Below are 16,195 nucleotides of genomic sequence, written 5' to 3' on the forward strand. Positions count from 1 at the left end.
AGTCAAATTTAAAACATTTTTGCTATTTAGTAACATTTTAATCAACAGTTAACTATTTAAACTTTCATATGAATGGCAGTTGTGACAGCAATCTTAAGACTTCTCAGCCAGTAAAATATATGGATTACCATAATAAATTTCATGTGCATAATGTTATGGTTTAGTGTGCAAGAACTCAAGCTTTACATCCTTCTTTTGACAAGGAAGCTCCAGGCATTTGAGTGTTAATACTTCATTTTAAGACATCATTTCACCCAGACCCAAATTCTTCCCCCGCAAGTTGTACATCAGCACTATCCTTATACCAGAATGATAATGGAAGGCATAGCTTCTGCTGGATTGGCTGGGAGAAGGTGCTAAAAAAACCCCATGACAGTCTGATAATGCATGATGGAGTATAGTATGCTGTAACAGGTCATTTCCACCCAGCACCAGCCCAGACAGCAAGAGCCCACACACAATAGGGAGAATTAGGACATCAATGTATTTATTTACCACCCGACAAAAATCAGATATTATTGATCAGAATGATTATGACACAATCTTGCTTCCACTGAATTTCAGTCAATGGGAATTTTGTCAGATTTGAGCAGGAGCAGAATCTGTTATTGTAATATTATAAAGCAATGTGTCATATTTGAAAAACACAAATGAGCTTTGGCAATTGACGCAACACTTACATTTCCGCGAAAAAGTAATTCCGCAAATTATAAAACTTTATTTTTTAATATCAAAGTAAGGAGCCATTTAATAACACTAAAGTATGATTCAAACCAAAGGGGATAAAATAATTCTTTGGTTTGGGACTGTTCACCAGAAAGCATGGGTACAATAAGTAAAAAAAAAAAAAAAAAAAAAAAATCTTAGTCACTGTCAAAAGTCTTGCTAAAGATTTGCTTGGGGCTCAAACAAAATTCCTTCAATCTTTCTCAAGATCAACTGATCCCATCTTACTGATGCTCTCTTTATAACATCTATATTATGACTGTCCCCTACAGTTAAGGTGAATTAACTGCTGCTTCTTCCAAGAATGCATCTTACTTTTCCCTCTTCCTTCCCTATTTAAAATGCAGAAAAGCCAAGTGATGTGAGAAATACAGTGGAAGCTGCATAAATGAGTAACTGTCAAAAGAAAAGAACTATTAAAAGAATAAATCTTGTATACCCAGATGTGAAATATAACACAATATAGCAGAACTCAGTTAAATGTTTGAAATAAAAAACTGAAATGCAAAGTAACCTAAAACTGTTAAATGAATACAACTGTTAACAAATATTAACTCTCTGCATGCCAAACCTTGAAATATACAAGGTGGTAAATCCTCTCAAACTATATAAAATTAATAAATTAAGTATTAGCTTAATATCCATCAGATAATGTCTTCAGTTTTCACTCCTGCACATCTTTTTACACATACACTTAAGACATATTAGTAACCCATTTCCTACACAGATTTCTTCATTTTAATTACACAAATCTTGTTTGCTGCAAAGACTTACCTTTGAGGTGCGCTGAAGCTGATCCCCCACATATGTTTTACGGAATTGATCCAAAAACCAGAGAATCGCAAGTTCTACTTTTTCATTACTAGACCGTGGTAACTGGGCATCCATCAAGGATATCAGCTGAAAAACTCTTAATGCCAAGGGAAAACATTCTCAGGAGGAATTTTCAAAGACATAAACAATATTCTGACAGCTAATTTCTCATGGGTCCATCAGCCATTATTTATTTGCCTAAGCTAGTGTTTGCTACTTTTCTTCCTTGCATTTCCTTCTTTTATAAACTACTAAAATGACCACCACTCACAGCTGCACATCAACACCAAGCTTCTTGCTAAACTATGCTCTGTCACTTGAAATACATTTTTATACTTCTGTCAACTTGCAAAATACTCTTTTTCTTAGTACAGCATTTATATAATGAAAGCATTAGCTACTACAGCTAAGGAGCATCAGAACTCAAAATGCAAATGCAAAGTAAATTACTTTAAATGCAAACAGTTCTTTACCCTTAATGGAAAATGATGAAAAACGTTCTATGAAGAAAACAATCTTGTTTATGCAGTATGTGATACATTATCTGTCTCACTCTTACCCCATTCTTTACTACTTAGGTTTGCATGAAAATTGTGTTTTTGGGCCAGATCCTCAGCTGATGTCTGTGTGCGTACCTGTATTGATTTCAGAGTACCTACTTTAATTTAAACTAGTTAAAGATCTGAGCCTTTGTTTCTAAAGTGTGACAGCTCTTGCTTCTCATTTTCCTCCTCCTCCTGTTCATACTTAATTCTTAAAGTACTAATTCTCTGACAATTTATTTGGTTGCTCTGAAAATTAGTATGACTTTTTTCTAATTCTGAAATATGCAATTTTTGTGTATTTGGATTAGAAGCCAAATACACAAAGTGTTTTAAAATACCTCTCACATTTAATAATACAGTAGATCATCAATAATGATGCCGAGTCCAAGGCAGATTAGTGAAGCCTGAAATGAGGATGTAAATACAGGCATCATTAGCCAATTCTAAGTGTGTAAGTCCCTTTTTCAAGTGTGCTGGATGTAAAGGCAGGGCAAGTGGGACTCCCCTATTTATCACAGAGAATGTGGTATCATCCACAATAACCTCTCCCATGGTCTTAAAAGTGGCCTCGAATTCTGAGTATTTGACTTCAAATGTCTATTGCCTAATTTTCAAAGGTGCTGAGCATCTGCAGTTGCCATTGAGTTCCCTACTTGCAAACTCATGTGATTAAAATGAAGGAAGCAATGCAAAAAATGAACAAATGATAAAACTAACAATTAGCAAAACTACCATTTTAAGTCCATGTACATAATAAATAATAACTACCTTTTTAAGTCAATACACATAACAAATGGTAGGTGCAGGTGCTCAACCACCATCATACAAAGTTGGACACTCAAAAACTGGGGCACAGAAAATGAGAGGGCAATTTTGAAATTCTAGCCCTAAGTGACTTACTGCCTGGCCGCTCAGATCAGGATGAAAACACTACATCCTGAGATCTGGAACCACACCACCATACTGAAAGATGAAGGAACATGGTTGCAACTGGCTCAAATTCACACAAATTAAGTAAAGCCCTTGAGTTTGTGGCAGACGACAATGCATCCAACAACTGAGCAAAGTTTGGGCATCTCTTGTTTACCAATAGATGTTAAAAAACACATAACCTCTGTTTTGGTTTGTTTTAACAATATACTTACCGACAGGACAATTCTCCATCCATGGCATCATGTTCATCTGTACTGGTGTAAGTTAATCTTCCTCCTACAACAGTACCAACAAGATATACCAGCCATGCCAGACGTCCTAACATTAAAAAGAAAGAAAAAACCCTCCAATAAGCAACTACATTAGCAGAGTATAGTTCTGTAAGACATATGACTGTGGAAGAGTCTGCAAGAGTAGTGGTAGAAGCATCATCCATTAAGACATTTTAAAGTGGACTGGACAAACCAATCAAAATTATATACTTAGGAACAATTGAGCACTGACAAGTGAAAAGGCCAAATTTGAGGGTTTCTCTCTCTTTAAAAAAAACAACTTAACTATAAACATGAACATAGGCATTTAGACTAGAGCAGACCAGACTTCCATATTGTTCAGTATCCTCTCTCTGACAGAGCCCAGTACCAATTGCTCGGAGGAAGGAGGAGCTCTATCCAGACTATCAGTATGACTCAGCAATGTCCAATTTATTAGCGGCCTGCAGAACCTAGCCACAGGATATATCAACTGTGGTAGCAATTCCATAGTTAAAGTTGTAATTTGCTTTCCATTTTAAAAGGATGAGGTGCTATACACACGTCAGTTTTAACTCTCCCTTCTATCTGAACGCTCTCACATCTGGTCTTTAACCATAAGAGGAGTTGTTTTTGTTTTTTTCCTTTATGGAAGTTAGTTCAGGCTAGGAAAATGAAAGATTTTTTTTGCTTTTTGACAAGACTTCTATTTTTTCCTAGCATTTCACCTCAAATACCACTTAGTCTAGAAACTCAAATTTGTTTTATTAATGTAAGTTTTTAAAGGTTGTAGAGTTCATTTGGGAGTTATTCTCAATAATTATTTTAACTTTAGGGATTCTATGAGGTTGCTACACGATTTATAAGCTTCAGGTCTGGCAAAATTTATGAATTCCACATGCACAGCCTGCATAGTTTGTTACCTCTTATTCAAATAAGGAATTAAAAAACTTCAGATAAATTCTCTAGTTCTGAGCCAATGAAATTAGAAGTTTTGCAGACACAGGGCAAAGCCTGTATGCCCTTAGAGTTAAATATTTCCTGTTCCAGAAAATTAGTAGCTTTCCATCATGTAGTTTTCAAGGGCCGTAGACACTGCCATCAGAGCTCAAAAGTTTTGAAGGTCTATCTTATCCATTAAAAGCTTTGCAGGCCCATTTTGCCAATCTTGTAAGCTATGTGAGTGCCACTTCAGAGCTTACAGGGTCTTCAGGTACAACCCAACCATTAGAATATCTGTAGGGTCAATATGTAAATGTTGCAAGATCCATACCTACCGCCCTTGTGCTTACAAGGTCTGTATGCACTGCCAATGGGGCTTAGACAGTATGCAGACTGTAAGCTCCATGCTGACAAGTATGGGATCTTCAAGACTGTTACAGTACTAGCCCTGTAGACCTTGAAAGAGTTTTTATACCTGCAGATCATGTAAACTGTGTATCCCAGAAACTCAGGAAATCCAATGCCATGTGGCATAAATTAGGACAGTTTAAATTTCTCCCACGTAGTTTAACTTTAATAATGGTACCTATTTAGACCATGGTAACTAAATTATTTGTATTTAACCATGAGCCCTAGTAACCAGGAATACCCTCTACTGGGAAAAAAGGTATAGAGGTATTCAAATAGTATTTTCCCGTAAGGTGGCATCACCTCCGTCCCTGATCTAAGAGATTAATTGTAAGAGATTTATCAGATTGTTAGAGCTTCCAGTTGCACATTAACATGTCCCCTCAACTACAATGCTACTCCTAGCCTGTATCTTCACTAGGAAAAAAGTTGTACTGCTAACACAAGTTAACTAACTCAAAGTAGAATCCTAGTGAAGACAAGGTAGTTTACACATGAGTTAAGGCTATGGCGGAGCATATTCCACCAGCTAACTTATGTGAAAACCAGAAACTGCCTTGTCTTCACTAGGATTTTACCTCAAGTTATGAACAGACCTGTTTTCCCTAGTGAAGACAAGGCCTTGGAGACTTGGATTTGACCAAAACATGTTTCAATATTGAATGCCAAGGAAAACCTAGACACATGAACACTGCAATGTTTTCCTTTTCAAAAACATACTAATGGTCACATACTGTCCTTCATGGCATTTCTCTGCAGAGACTGAGGGCAAATTATTATATTTTATCTTAAAAGGAACAGGTAAAATGAGAGACAGACAGACAGATTTTTCAGATTTGTTTGTTCTGTCTTTCTGGAAATATCCTAAATCTCTACATGACAAAACACATTACCCAAAAGTATGCATGTATAGAGAAAAAATATTCTAAGAAGTGTATAACAGAGATTTTGATATATGTATAGAATGTTCTAATTTGCAAAAATGTTAGTGTTTAAAGTTTGTTTCACATTCTTTGCTGAATTCCTCATTTGTATACCACTAAGCTTCAATTAATTTCCCCCAAGACTTACAGTGACATTCTGAAAGTACAGAACTGAAGGGCAATGAATTTTCACTGCCCAGGCCCATTCAGCTAAATCTTTCCGAGGTACACACCTATGCCTTAAAGGTCGGATCCTGATTTCTCACATTGGTGTAAATCAGGGATAACTCCATTTCAATTAGTGGCATTACTCTGATGTAAAAATAAAAAAAAAATCAGGCCCTGCATTTAAACCCTGTGATAGTAATCAAATGGGAAGAACACAAGCAATGATAAAAGAAATACTAAAATGTACCAAAGAACGCAAATAAAGGGGACGTGATTTTCAATACAAGTATTTATAACAGAGCATTCTGATCTATATTTTAACTATCTTGCAAAAACTTTTGCAATAGAATTTGAAATCACCAGCAAATAAAGCTTAGTGATACATAAGCTAATGTTTACTTTTACTTCTAAGGCACAAAGGAACATTCATAAACAATTTTACAGTTTTGGAGAGACGTTGATGACACCTATTTTAAAATTCACTAGATATCTGAGACCTTCACTGGGCCATTTCCTCAGCCCCATCACTTCTTCCCAATCCCCCATTTCTGCCCCTCCAGTACAGAGTTTCCTCAAAATTCTTTGGTCAAGGAAATGGTGGTTTGCCCCCACCCCCAAGATAAGAAAGCAGGGAGGTCAATCCCACCCCTACAGAAGGATAGAGCCAGTTGCATGGAGGCACTGTCTCTCTGCACTTATCTTTAATCCCTAGCCTTACACGTGCTTTCATGCAATGCAGCCAGATATATAATCCGAGAGAATGTCCCCTGGATTCTAGATAATCTGTTTTTTAAAAAGCTATGTGGTATCATACACTGACCAACTATATTTATGTAATTATACAGAACATTAGTGAATTAACCAAGGAGGTGTCTATTAATCACCTATGGGGACAACTGTATTCCAAAGACTGTGAAATACTTGCTGAACTCATCACTGATGGCACGGGGCTAATGCACAGCCAGAGAAAGATGATTACAAACGCAAGCTCATTCAAGGGAGCAGCAAAAAAATAAGATGTTTGCCAAATGGCCAAACATTGCAGTGCAAAATATTATATTTACAAGTTTCTAAGAACGATGAGGGTAAAATACGCACTGCACGAGAGCCCCTCTCTAGGAAAGCAGCATGACCCGCTGTTTGAACATGAGACCAGCTGTTTGAACAAGAAGCTCCTGAGCACTAAACTCAGCTCTTTTTGGACTCTTTGGTTATGTCTGCACTGCAACTAGACATACCCTAGAGCGAGACTTTAAGCAAGTAGCTTACGCCAAAATTTTCAGCAGTGAATACTGATTTTGGGTGCCTGATACACTTCCAGCCTAATTTTCTTATGTGCTGCACACTGCTGAAGTAAATAGGCACTTCAGTTGAACAGCAACTCTGAAAAAATAAAATCAGACATTTGACATCTCAAATTGCACATGCAACAACTGAGGCAACCATAATTACTGAATGCTTTTGAAAATTTGGCCTTAGTTTTTCTGTTTCAATTTACTCATCTGTGTTGTTTTTTTGTTTTTTTTTAAAGAGAGAATGCCTACCTATTTCACAGGAGTGTTCTGAGAATTCACTAGCTAATGTTTATATTTGACCATATAAATTCTATTACAAATTATTTATTGTTATCATTAAGAAGGGTTCCAGAGAGTATTGAGACCATCCCAATAACTTACTAGATTTGTGGTTCTCAAGAAGCCTACACACACACACACACACACACACACCACTGCCAAATAAAAAAAGACCCACCCAGGCACAAAAATATTCCGCAATTACACAACATATAGTAGCCAATTTAAAGGGATTACCCAATCTAGAATTAGCAGCACCAGAGGACTGCATAGCTAAAATGACCAAATCAACAGCAGGTGCTCCAGTGACTTGAAAGGCAAGCCACGCAATAAAGACTGGCCATTTCAAAAGACTGCAGCATTTTCAGAGCTGCATGGTTCAAACAGCAGAGCCACTATTTTGAACCACACACTCTTATCAACAATTTGTATTTAAACATAAAACTAGTTACTCTGACACTTATGGAAGTAGCTCAGATTTAAACAAAGGCTATTTTTCTGATGACTCTTTCTCTCCATTCTCATTTGTGGAAAGCAGAATTTCACACATATAACACAGAACCGGTTTACCATTACAGTTTTCCCTGTTCTTATCTACTTCAACTATATGAAATGTTCAGGGCACTTGCTTTTGCAGCTGCTTAGCTAGACTACATTTTTTTTTTTGGCAAAATAATTATTGCTGTAATAATCTGTAATTATGGTTTATAACAGCAATAATCCCAAAGAAATCAGTCATTACCATAGATCACAAGTAATCGTTAACTACTGTTAATGACCCATTTCTTGGGGATTATTGTTTTAGTAAACCATGACCGCATCACCATCGATACAGAGAGCAAGACAATATAATAAAATGAAATCTTAATATAATATTAACTTATTTTGTAACATTAAAAGCCATTAAACATCTAAATTAAAGTATGTATAACTAAGGGATATAACATTTATTGTTCAGCATGAACAGAAGTGTTTAGTTTGCAGAAAAAGAAACTGAATTCTTCTGCAAGGAGCAATACAGAATTAAACTGCACCAAACTTTCTCTTATGCCCAAGTATCGACCTATGGAACCTTCCTGCGTTACTGTAACTGACCATTCCCCTTTGACTCTATGCATAGAAGAATCCAATAAAAGCAGTGAAGTACAGACTGCAGCTGGAGAACAGAAAACTGCCTTTCAGTACAAGTTTGCTAATGGACCACAAAGGAAAAGTGACAGGTGCATACAGGGAAGGGAAGTAAGAGAAAGAGTCAGGCCACGTGCATTATATAAGTTAGAATAAAATGGCTCCCCACATTTAACTCCGCATTTCCAAGATGTCAACAAAAAGTAGCAGTCTGAATGGCAATATCCGATCCAAAATATTACATCTGTAAAAGAACAGCTGTATTGGGGGAAAAACTCAATTCAGCCATATAAAGATGCAATAACTATAAAACAGCTACACAAGGAAAGAGTTAGTCATTTACATGATCGAGTTAAACAAGGGACAGACAGGAACAATTAATCTATGTAATAAAATTACATAGGACAGAATATTGTACAATTTACATACATTCTCTCTTTATAGCTAAGTTGTTTTTCCAATACTAGTAATTAATCGTCACAAAACTCAGAGGGAAGTAAGGATAATTAGTGTATTTATTTTACAGATGGGGCAGCCAAATCAGAGAAGTTAAGGCCTACATTTTCAAAAATGTCTGTCAAGTTTAGGTCCCTCAGTTTTCAGGTATCTCTCTTTAACTGAGAAATGTAAAGCCTGGTTTTCAGAAGTGATGGGTTCTCACAGCTCCCACTGCCTTCTAATTGGGTTAGAACTCGAGTTACCACTTTCCAGACATATACTCAGACCACCTGATCACACTTCCCTCTCATACACAGATGGATAATTTTGCACCATTTCAAGTCCACATAACAGAGAACAAAGCAGTCTCAATCATAAATGAAATAAATACTAACCTTCTTGGACTGTGATTTCTAGTGGATTCCTACTAGAAGAATGCAATAGCTTTTGGTAGTTTTGTGCATTTTGGTCAAACAACTGTACAAGAAGTGCACAGGTCTTTTCATATTCACACCTGCTGACTGTGCAGAGTTGCTCCAGCTGCTGAAATACAGTAGCTGTATCATCCAGAGGATCTTCCAAACCATCTCTGCAATACACATAAAATAGGGGTTACTTACTAGAAACTATTGTTCTTTAAGAGTCGCCTCTGTGCATTCACATCCGTGATAACTAGCATCTCCAGCATCAAGCTACAGGACTGTATATCAAAGCCGTGTCCTCTGGGCAGTCCATTAGCATACTCATGCTGGAATGTCATCATTGTCTTAAACTATATAATCTATATAAAGGACCATATACACCCCAACCACCTCTATCCTTCTCCCGAACCTACAGAGTCCTGAAATACAACGAACTCAGAGGCAGAGGGGAAAGGCAGATGAGCAATGTGAATGCACAGAGATAACTCTTGAAGAAAAATCGTTACTAGTAAATAATCCTGCTTTCTTTTTCAAGGGCCTCAATGCATTTCCACTTATGAGAAAGTAGCAAGTAGTGCTCCTATTAGAGGATGGTGGACAAGACATTGTAGGCAAAAATGGGCTATGATAATGCCTTACAAAACTGAGCATTAGATCCCAATGCCAAGTCCAACGAATAATGCTTAATGAAAGAATAAGCAGAACTCCATGTTGCTGCTTTGCAAGTCTCTACAATAGCAGTCTCAGACAGCTACAGAGGCAGCTCTGGCCCTAGCAGAATACATCTTTAAGCCAAGAAATAGTGTTTATTTGGCTAAGGAGTAAGCTCAACATCTAAGCCACAGAAGCCTGGGTAGCCTGGGATCTGAGGAACAAAACAGGAAGAGAGATATAATGGGACAGATGAAAATTTGACACCGCCGCAGATATAAAGCTGGGGTGAGGTCTCAAAATGACTTCTTTATGTAACGTTATAATGGGTGCAGAGGCCATAAATTAAAAAAAACCACCCTTCCCATTGAGAAAGGAAGTCAGGGCATAACGGAAGCTGAACCAACAGTTCTCTGGACATAACAGTGTGCCAATACTGCCATGGCCACATTTGTGCTAGCAGTATGATGTGGGCTCTGTCCTCTCTGATTTTCCTTATGACTCTGGGTATCGAAGGAAGGCTATGAGAAGACTGCTCCAATTCAGCAGCAATGCATCCGATAAATATTTCTTATCTCTGTGACCACTGGTGCCAGTAGAGGACACTTGGCATTCTGACTGGATATGAGTCAATTTGTGGTTGACCATACCTGAATAATAATGAGGATACTACCTCATTTAGGGACCATTCATATTGGTTGTAAGATTTCCTGCTGAGGATGTCTGCCTGTATGTTCTCCTTCCCCACTGTTAGATGTACAGCTAGTGGGTGTGCCAAGAGTGATGTCAAAACAGGTAAGCAGTCTCCACAGCGGACATGCATCAGTAGAGGAGACAATGCCTCCTTTTCTTTTTCTTCTTAGGCTCCTTTCACAGACCAGAATGCTTCCTCCTCTTTTCTCTTCCCTGGAACAGGATCATGAGGAGATCTGAAAGCCTGACTCTCAATAGTGATGTTGACTAGTGCTGACTGGGAGGGCACCGAGGAAATTTTTGGTGCCAACACAGACTGCAGTGCCAGATCAGTCCTGTATGGATGGAGCATGCAGTGCCAGATCAGTCCTGTTTGGATGGAGCATGCAACACTGGACAGTACCAACCAGGAGACTCAGCCCAAGTAAGCGTTTGCCTCAGGAAGGTCAATCTGAGGCCTGACAATGAGGGGAGCAATGAAGCTGGGGCAGCAAAATGCATGTCAGATCTTTTTACAGAAGACCTCAGCAAAGAGGTGGACCTCAAAACTCCCAAAGGAATGCTAGGATAGTCCAAGGAAGCCAAGTGCACCTGCCATATTAACTTTCTGTTCTTCCTCATCTGAGAAGAGATAGTGCAGCAAGATGTCCCTTGGGAGACTATGAGCCTGTCCCAGCCACAGTAGGCACCATACATGTTCATCTGTCTCTGGAAAGATGGTTGAGCAGGTGGCACATCTTTTCAACCCCATATGGAGTTCAGGACCTGACACAGCCTAGGGGATAACCCAAGGCAAGTGGCCCCATCTACTCTAACTTTAATATGACTGACTGACTCACTATAAAAGGATCGGCTAACTTGCTTGCAGACTTGAGAAGTAGTTTCACTTAGGTCTTGCAGCAAAGGAACTGAGATGCATGATGACAACATCCTAGCATGAGAGCACTACTGCCCCCCACAGGAGACAAAGCTTAATTATACAGTTTCACAGCTCGACACTAGAAGAACTGGATCCTGCAAGTGGGAATGCACAGAGACCCCTGAAGAAGTATTAAACATTTTTAGCCATTCAAAACACATTTTTTCTATGGGTGTTTTATTTGCTGTGATCGTATGGTAAATTTGTCTAAAATATAAAAGGGATTTTGGCTATAAAACGTCAAGTCAATAAATAAAATTACTAGCTGGGACAATAAGCATAAATCTATATAGCAAATGAAGATAGTACTCCCTTAAACATGTACTGCAAAGCAAAAATAATACGGAATCAGCACAGATTTGTATCTCATTAACCAAGCTGTCATGGCATTTAGTACAGAAATATGTTAACCAACCCTTTTATTCAATTTTTTTAAAAGTACAGTTATTCTCTGAAAAGTGACTATAGAAAACATACACTGGTGTTTCATTTTTGTGTGAGAGAGAGAGTTAGTTATGTATAGAATATGCTCAGTTTACAAGTAAAAGGTTTTTTTTGCCTAACTGCAAGCCCTGCAAAGTAAAGCGGGCTTCCTTCCAGTTCACACATCAACAACAAAAGAGATTCTGCAAGTGGAACTTAGTTAGCAATTTTGTTGATGATATGTGAAATGGAATAGAATCCAACTCTCTCTCTCTCCCAGCTGTATTGGCTCTGTGGAGAACAGAAGAATAAATATATATATTTTTAAAAACAGCTCATAGCTTATTTTTTGTAAAATGAGCAACAACAACTTTGAATACAACAGGGAGCAGATGTGCTGAGTAAAAAGGGACCTCTTTACTGTCCTTTTTCAGAGCAGAATCACACTTTAAAATAATTCTGCCACCTCATCTTATGCTACTCTCTCCTACCCTTTCATTAACAGGTGGGATTCCTTTTGCTGCCTTCCTTTGCTGATGTAGTGAGGGATCCTAGGAAACTCCTGCTCTGATGGCATAAATGGCAGAAGAGGCTCAGCATCAAAAATATTTGAGATATTGGATTATAATGGGCAAGGATCTTTTTATAAAATAAGGGGGCTCTGGAAAAAAACAACTTGAACTCAAGTTTAATTTTGCTTTTGCTTTTAAGACACTGGGCCAAATTCTGATCTCACAACAGTGTAAAACATGAGTGACTACTAAAATCAATAAATATAATTTAATGTAACTGACGTGAGAAAAATGCCATTAAGTTTTATTGATTTTAAAACAAAAGCACTGCAAAGTTCTATTTATACTGAAGAAGGTTTACCTTATAACTACAGGAACAGATTCCAGTCTAGAAGTAATGTATGCTTTTGTGATCTCTGGTGCATATGTATCTAAGAGGTGTGGTTCTGTTGATTTCACAAAAGGTACTGATGCTACCATTCTCTGCCACAGAGTTAGCAGATAGTGAACACTGTTTGGAGCAAACTCCCAGTGCTACAAAGAAACAAATGTAATTTTAATTAGAGCATATCTTATCCCAGCGTGAAAATTTACGAACATACATCTTATCTTTACTACTAGTATTATTTACGTTTAGGAAGTGCTCGAATACCCCAATCAAAATCAAGGCCCCACTGAATTATACTAGACCAGGGGTGGCCAAACAGCAGCTCGTGAGCCACATCTGGCAGTTTTACAGTTCAAGTGCAGCTTGTGGACATCCTTTCCCCCCATTCTCTGCCTACCGGGGGGGGGGGGGGGAGAGGGGAGGACAGCAGCGGGATGGTGCAGCTAGGAGCTTCTGTGTGAGACGACCGGTGCCTGCTGAGGAGGGGAATGGGGAGGGACAATTTAAAGGTTCCCCCCACAACAGCTGGAGTCACACACCCCTGTCTTACCCTCAGCAGGCCCTCCCTGCAGCTCCCAGGTGTTAGCTCCTTGTGAAGAGGCAGATGCAAAGAATTGGGAGCTGCAGGAAGGGCTGCTGCTTTAGCTCCTCTGTCTCTCTCCAGGGCCTCAGCTTGCTGACTCTAGCAGCTGCTGTACAGGGAGAGGGCCAGTGGCACCATGTGATCACACCCTGGCAAAAATCTGGTGAAGGGGGGAAAACGTGACCCCAGTTCCTCCTCCCACACATCACTTCTGCCTTCTGACTAGCAGGGAGGGGGTCTCAGGGCTTCAGGTCCATGGGGCGCACCTGCCAGGGCTCAGGGCAAAGTACATTTTCATGTAAAATAACATCAACTGAATACAAACCTAACCCCAAAACAAAACAAAAAAATCCCACATCTGTCAAGGATTTAAGGCTGTATATATCCTTACCTGTAAGCTAGTAATAGTGAAATTGGCTATCAATCTGATAACCTCTGAGTAATCCTTTACCATTACTAGTTCTCCCAACTGGTAGTTTGTCTTTAGTCGAGCCAAAAAACGACAGAACTCATGGTAGTTACCTGGATCAGATAAACCCTAAAATTACACAAGAAACAAAGGTTCTTTTAAATCATCAGACTAACCTAATATGCTCACAGCAACTGAAAGAAGTGACTCTTTGGGCAGAAGGAAAAAGAGGACAGGAATCTCTCCGGTATTTGGGTGACGATAGGGTGGAAGAGGGAGACAGATTTCCCTCAGTGGAGCCAAGGGGGGTACAGGAAGTGGCTGGAACAGGGATGGTCACTCACCCTCATATGCACCAGGGCAGGGACAGGATATGTATACACCTGCATTCCAGAAATAATTATCTTGCTCTCTCTCAATCTCTGATTAGCAACACCCACCTTCCCACCCATGGGATCAGAGCAGAACCAGGTTTTATGATCAGTTGTGTGAGGGCTTGTGCTCACCCCTTTTTCATTTGGTGCTGGGAAGGAATTTTTTCTTCACTGCCAGATTAGCTGGGGCAGAGTGGAGTGTTTTAGCTTTCCCCACAGCAAGTCAGCTGATGAGATAGGTAAGGTGGTTAGGTCAAGATGTCACAACTAAATAAGCAGCAAGTGTGGCCGGTGTCCAGTGCAGGTACTCATTACAGAGGGGATAAACAGGAGTTGGAAGTGGATTTAGGGAGGCATCTTCTAAGGGAAGCTGGAGAAAGGGAGGTCAGGACTTGTAACGTCTGGTATAGCAGGAAAACAACCCTTCCCTCCCGCCCCTTTTTCAGTCCCCTTTAACCTTCACATGAGGGGAAGGCAGTGGGATCCCAGCAACCGGCTGGCTTGGACCAGGTTGGGAAGAAGAGCTGACGGCAGCCCTCTCAAATAACTGGAAACAATTAAGGAAAGAATGATGACCAGAACTGTACAATTTATTGCCAGGTATTTCCAGATACGTTGTGTGAATAAAAGGTGCAGCCTAATTAAACCACCTCCACTGCCTCTTGTCTTTATTCCTACATGGCCAAGACAAGAACATAACGTCTCTTCAAACATTGTTAATTCAACAGATGACAGCTTTGTTCTGCATAGCTTATTTTGTACGAACTGTGTCCCAAAATGATTTCTGGTGAAGAAAGGAGGAGAAGGATGGAAGTTTAAAGAAAGGCCTCTGGAAGACGGTCCTGAGGGATGAAGAGAGTCAACAGGGTTGTGACAAGCCACAGAAATTCACAAATAATTTTAACATTTGCAAAGAATTTAAAAAACAAAAATACCTGAGGATTTTCAAGGATTCTTTTCACTCCTTTGATTAGATTCCCAAGATACTTGGCACGTTCTGGATTGCTAAATAAAGATCTTCTTGTAGAGGCAAACTGAACCAAACAGGAAAGTGCCTAAAAAAAGAAAGGTTTCAGAGTGGTAGCCATGTTATTCTGTACACTAATCATGTATTCACTACAAGAACTAAAAAAAAAGAATCTCCCCATGCTAATTTGTCCCTACTGTTACTCACACCTTCTTGTTAACTGTTTGAAATGAGCCACCCTGATTACCACTATAAAAGTGATTTTTCATCCTGTTGATAATAGCCCACTTTAATGGATTTGTCTCGACCCCCCACTGGGTAAGGCAACTTCCATCTTTTCATGTACTGCTATATACATCTTCCTACTGTATTTTCCACTCCATGCATCTGATGAAGTTGGTTTTAGCCGACGAAAGCTTATAGATGAACAAATTTATTTGGGCATAAGGTGCCACAAGTACTCCTTTTTAAAAAAAATAAAATAATTGTAAAACTAAAAAAGCAAATCTCTACTGCCTGACCAGTTGTCTTCCCTTATTTGGAAGGATTCTTCCCAGGGCTGTTGCACCACTTATTATTCAGGTTGCTCAACACCTCCCATTATAAGACCATTATTTCCATTCCGTATAATAACTGCTAAGGAATTATGATGTGATTGGAACAACAGAAACTTGGTGGGATAACTCACATGACTAGACTACTGTCATGGATGGACATTAACTGTTCAGGAAGGACAGGCAGGGCAGAAAAGGTGGGGGAGTTGCACTGTATGTAAGAGAGCAGTATGACTGCTCAGAGCTCTGGTATGAAACTGCAGAAAAACCTGAGAGCCTCTGGATTAAGATTAGAAGTGTCAGCAACAAGGATGATGTCGTGGTGGAGTCTACTATAGACCACCAGACCAGGGGGATGAGGTGGATGAGTCTTTCTTCTAGTAACAGAAGTTACTAGATCACAGGCCCTGGTTCTCATGGAAGACTTCAATCACCCTTATATCTGCTGAGA

At 39.2% G+C, this 16,195-nt stretch overlaps 1 protein-coding gene across 4 annotated transcripts in view; it reads right to left on the reverse strand.

The window, feature by feature from the left end:
- RANBP17 (RAN binding protein 17) overlaps positions 1-16,195 on the reverse strand; it is a 279,011-nt gene that overhangs the window by 227,373 nt on the left and 35,443 nt on the right. For all 4 annotated transcript variants that reach the window (XM_045027071.1, XM_045027073.1, XM_045027070.1 and 1 more), the window contains exons 9-14: positions 15,159-15,278; positions 13,832-13,978; positions 12,831-13,003; positions 9,245-9,438; positions 3,230-3,335; positions 1,501-1,636 (exon numbers count right to left, since the gene is read on the reverse strand). In XM_045027071.1, the coding sequence (XP_044883006.1) occupies positions 1,501-1,636; positions 3,230-3,335; positions 9,245-9,438; positions 12,831-13,003; positions 13,832-13,978; positions 15,159-15,278 (876 nt within the window). The remainder of the gene's footprint in view (positions 1-1,500; positions 1,637-3,229; positions 3,336-9,244; positions 9,439-12,830; positions 13,004-13,831; positions 13,979-15,158; positions 15,279-16,195) is intronic.

This window comes from Mauremys mutica, chromosome 8 (genome assembly GCF_020497125.1).
Source record: "Mauremys mutica isolate MM-2020 ecotype Southern chromosome 8, ASM2049712v1, whole genome shotgun sequence".
NCBI classification, from domain to species: domain Eukaryota; kingdom Metazoa; phylum Chordata; order Testudines; family Geoemydidae; genus Mauremys; species Mauremys mutica.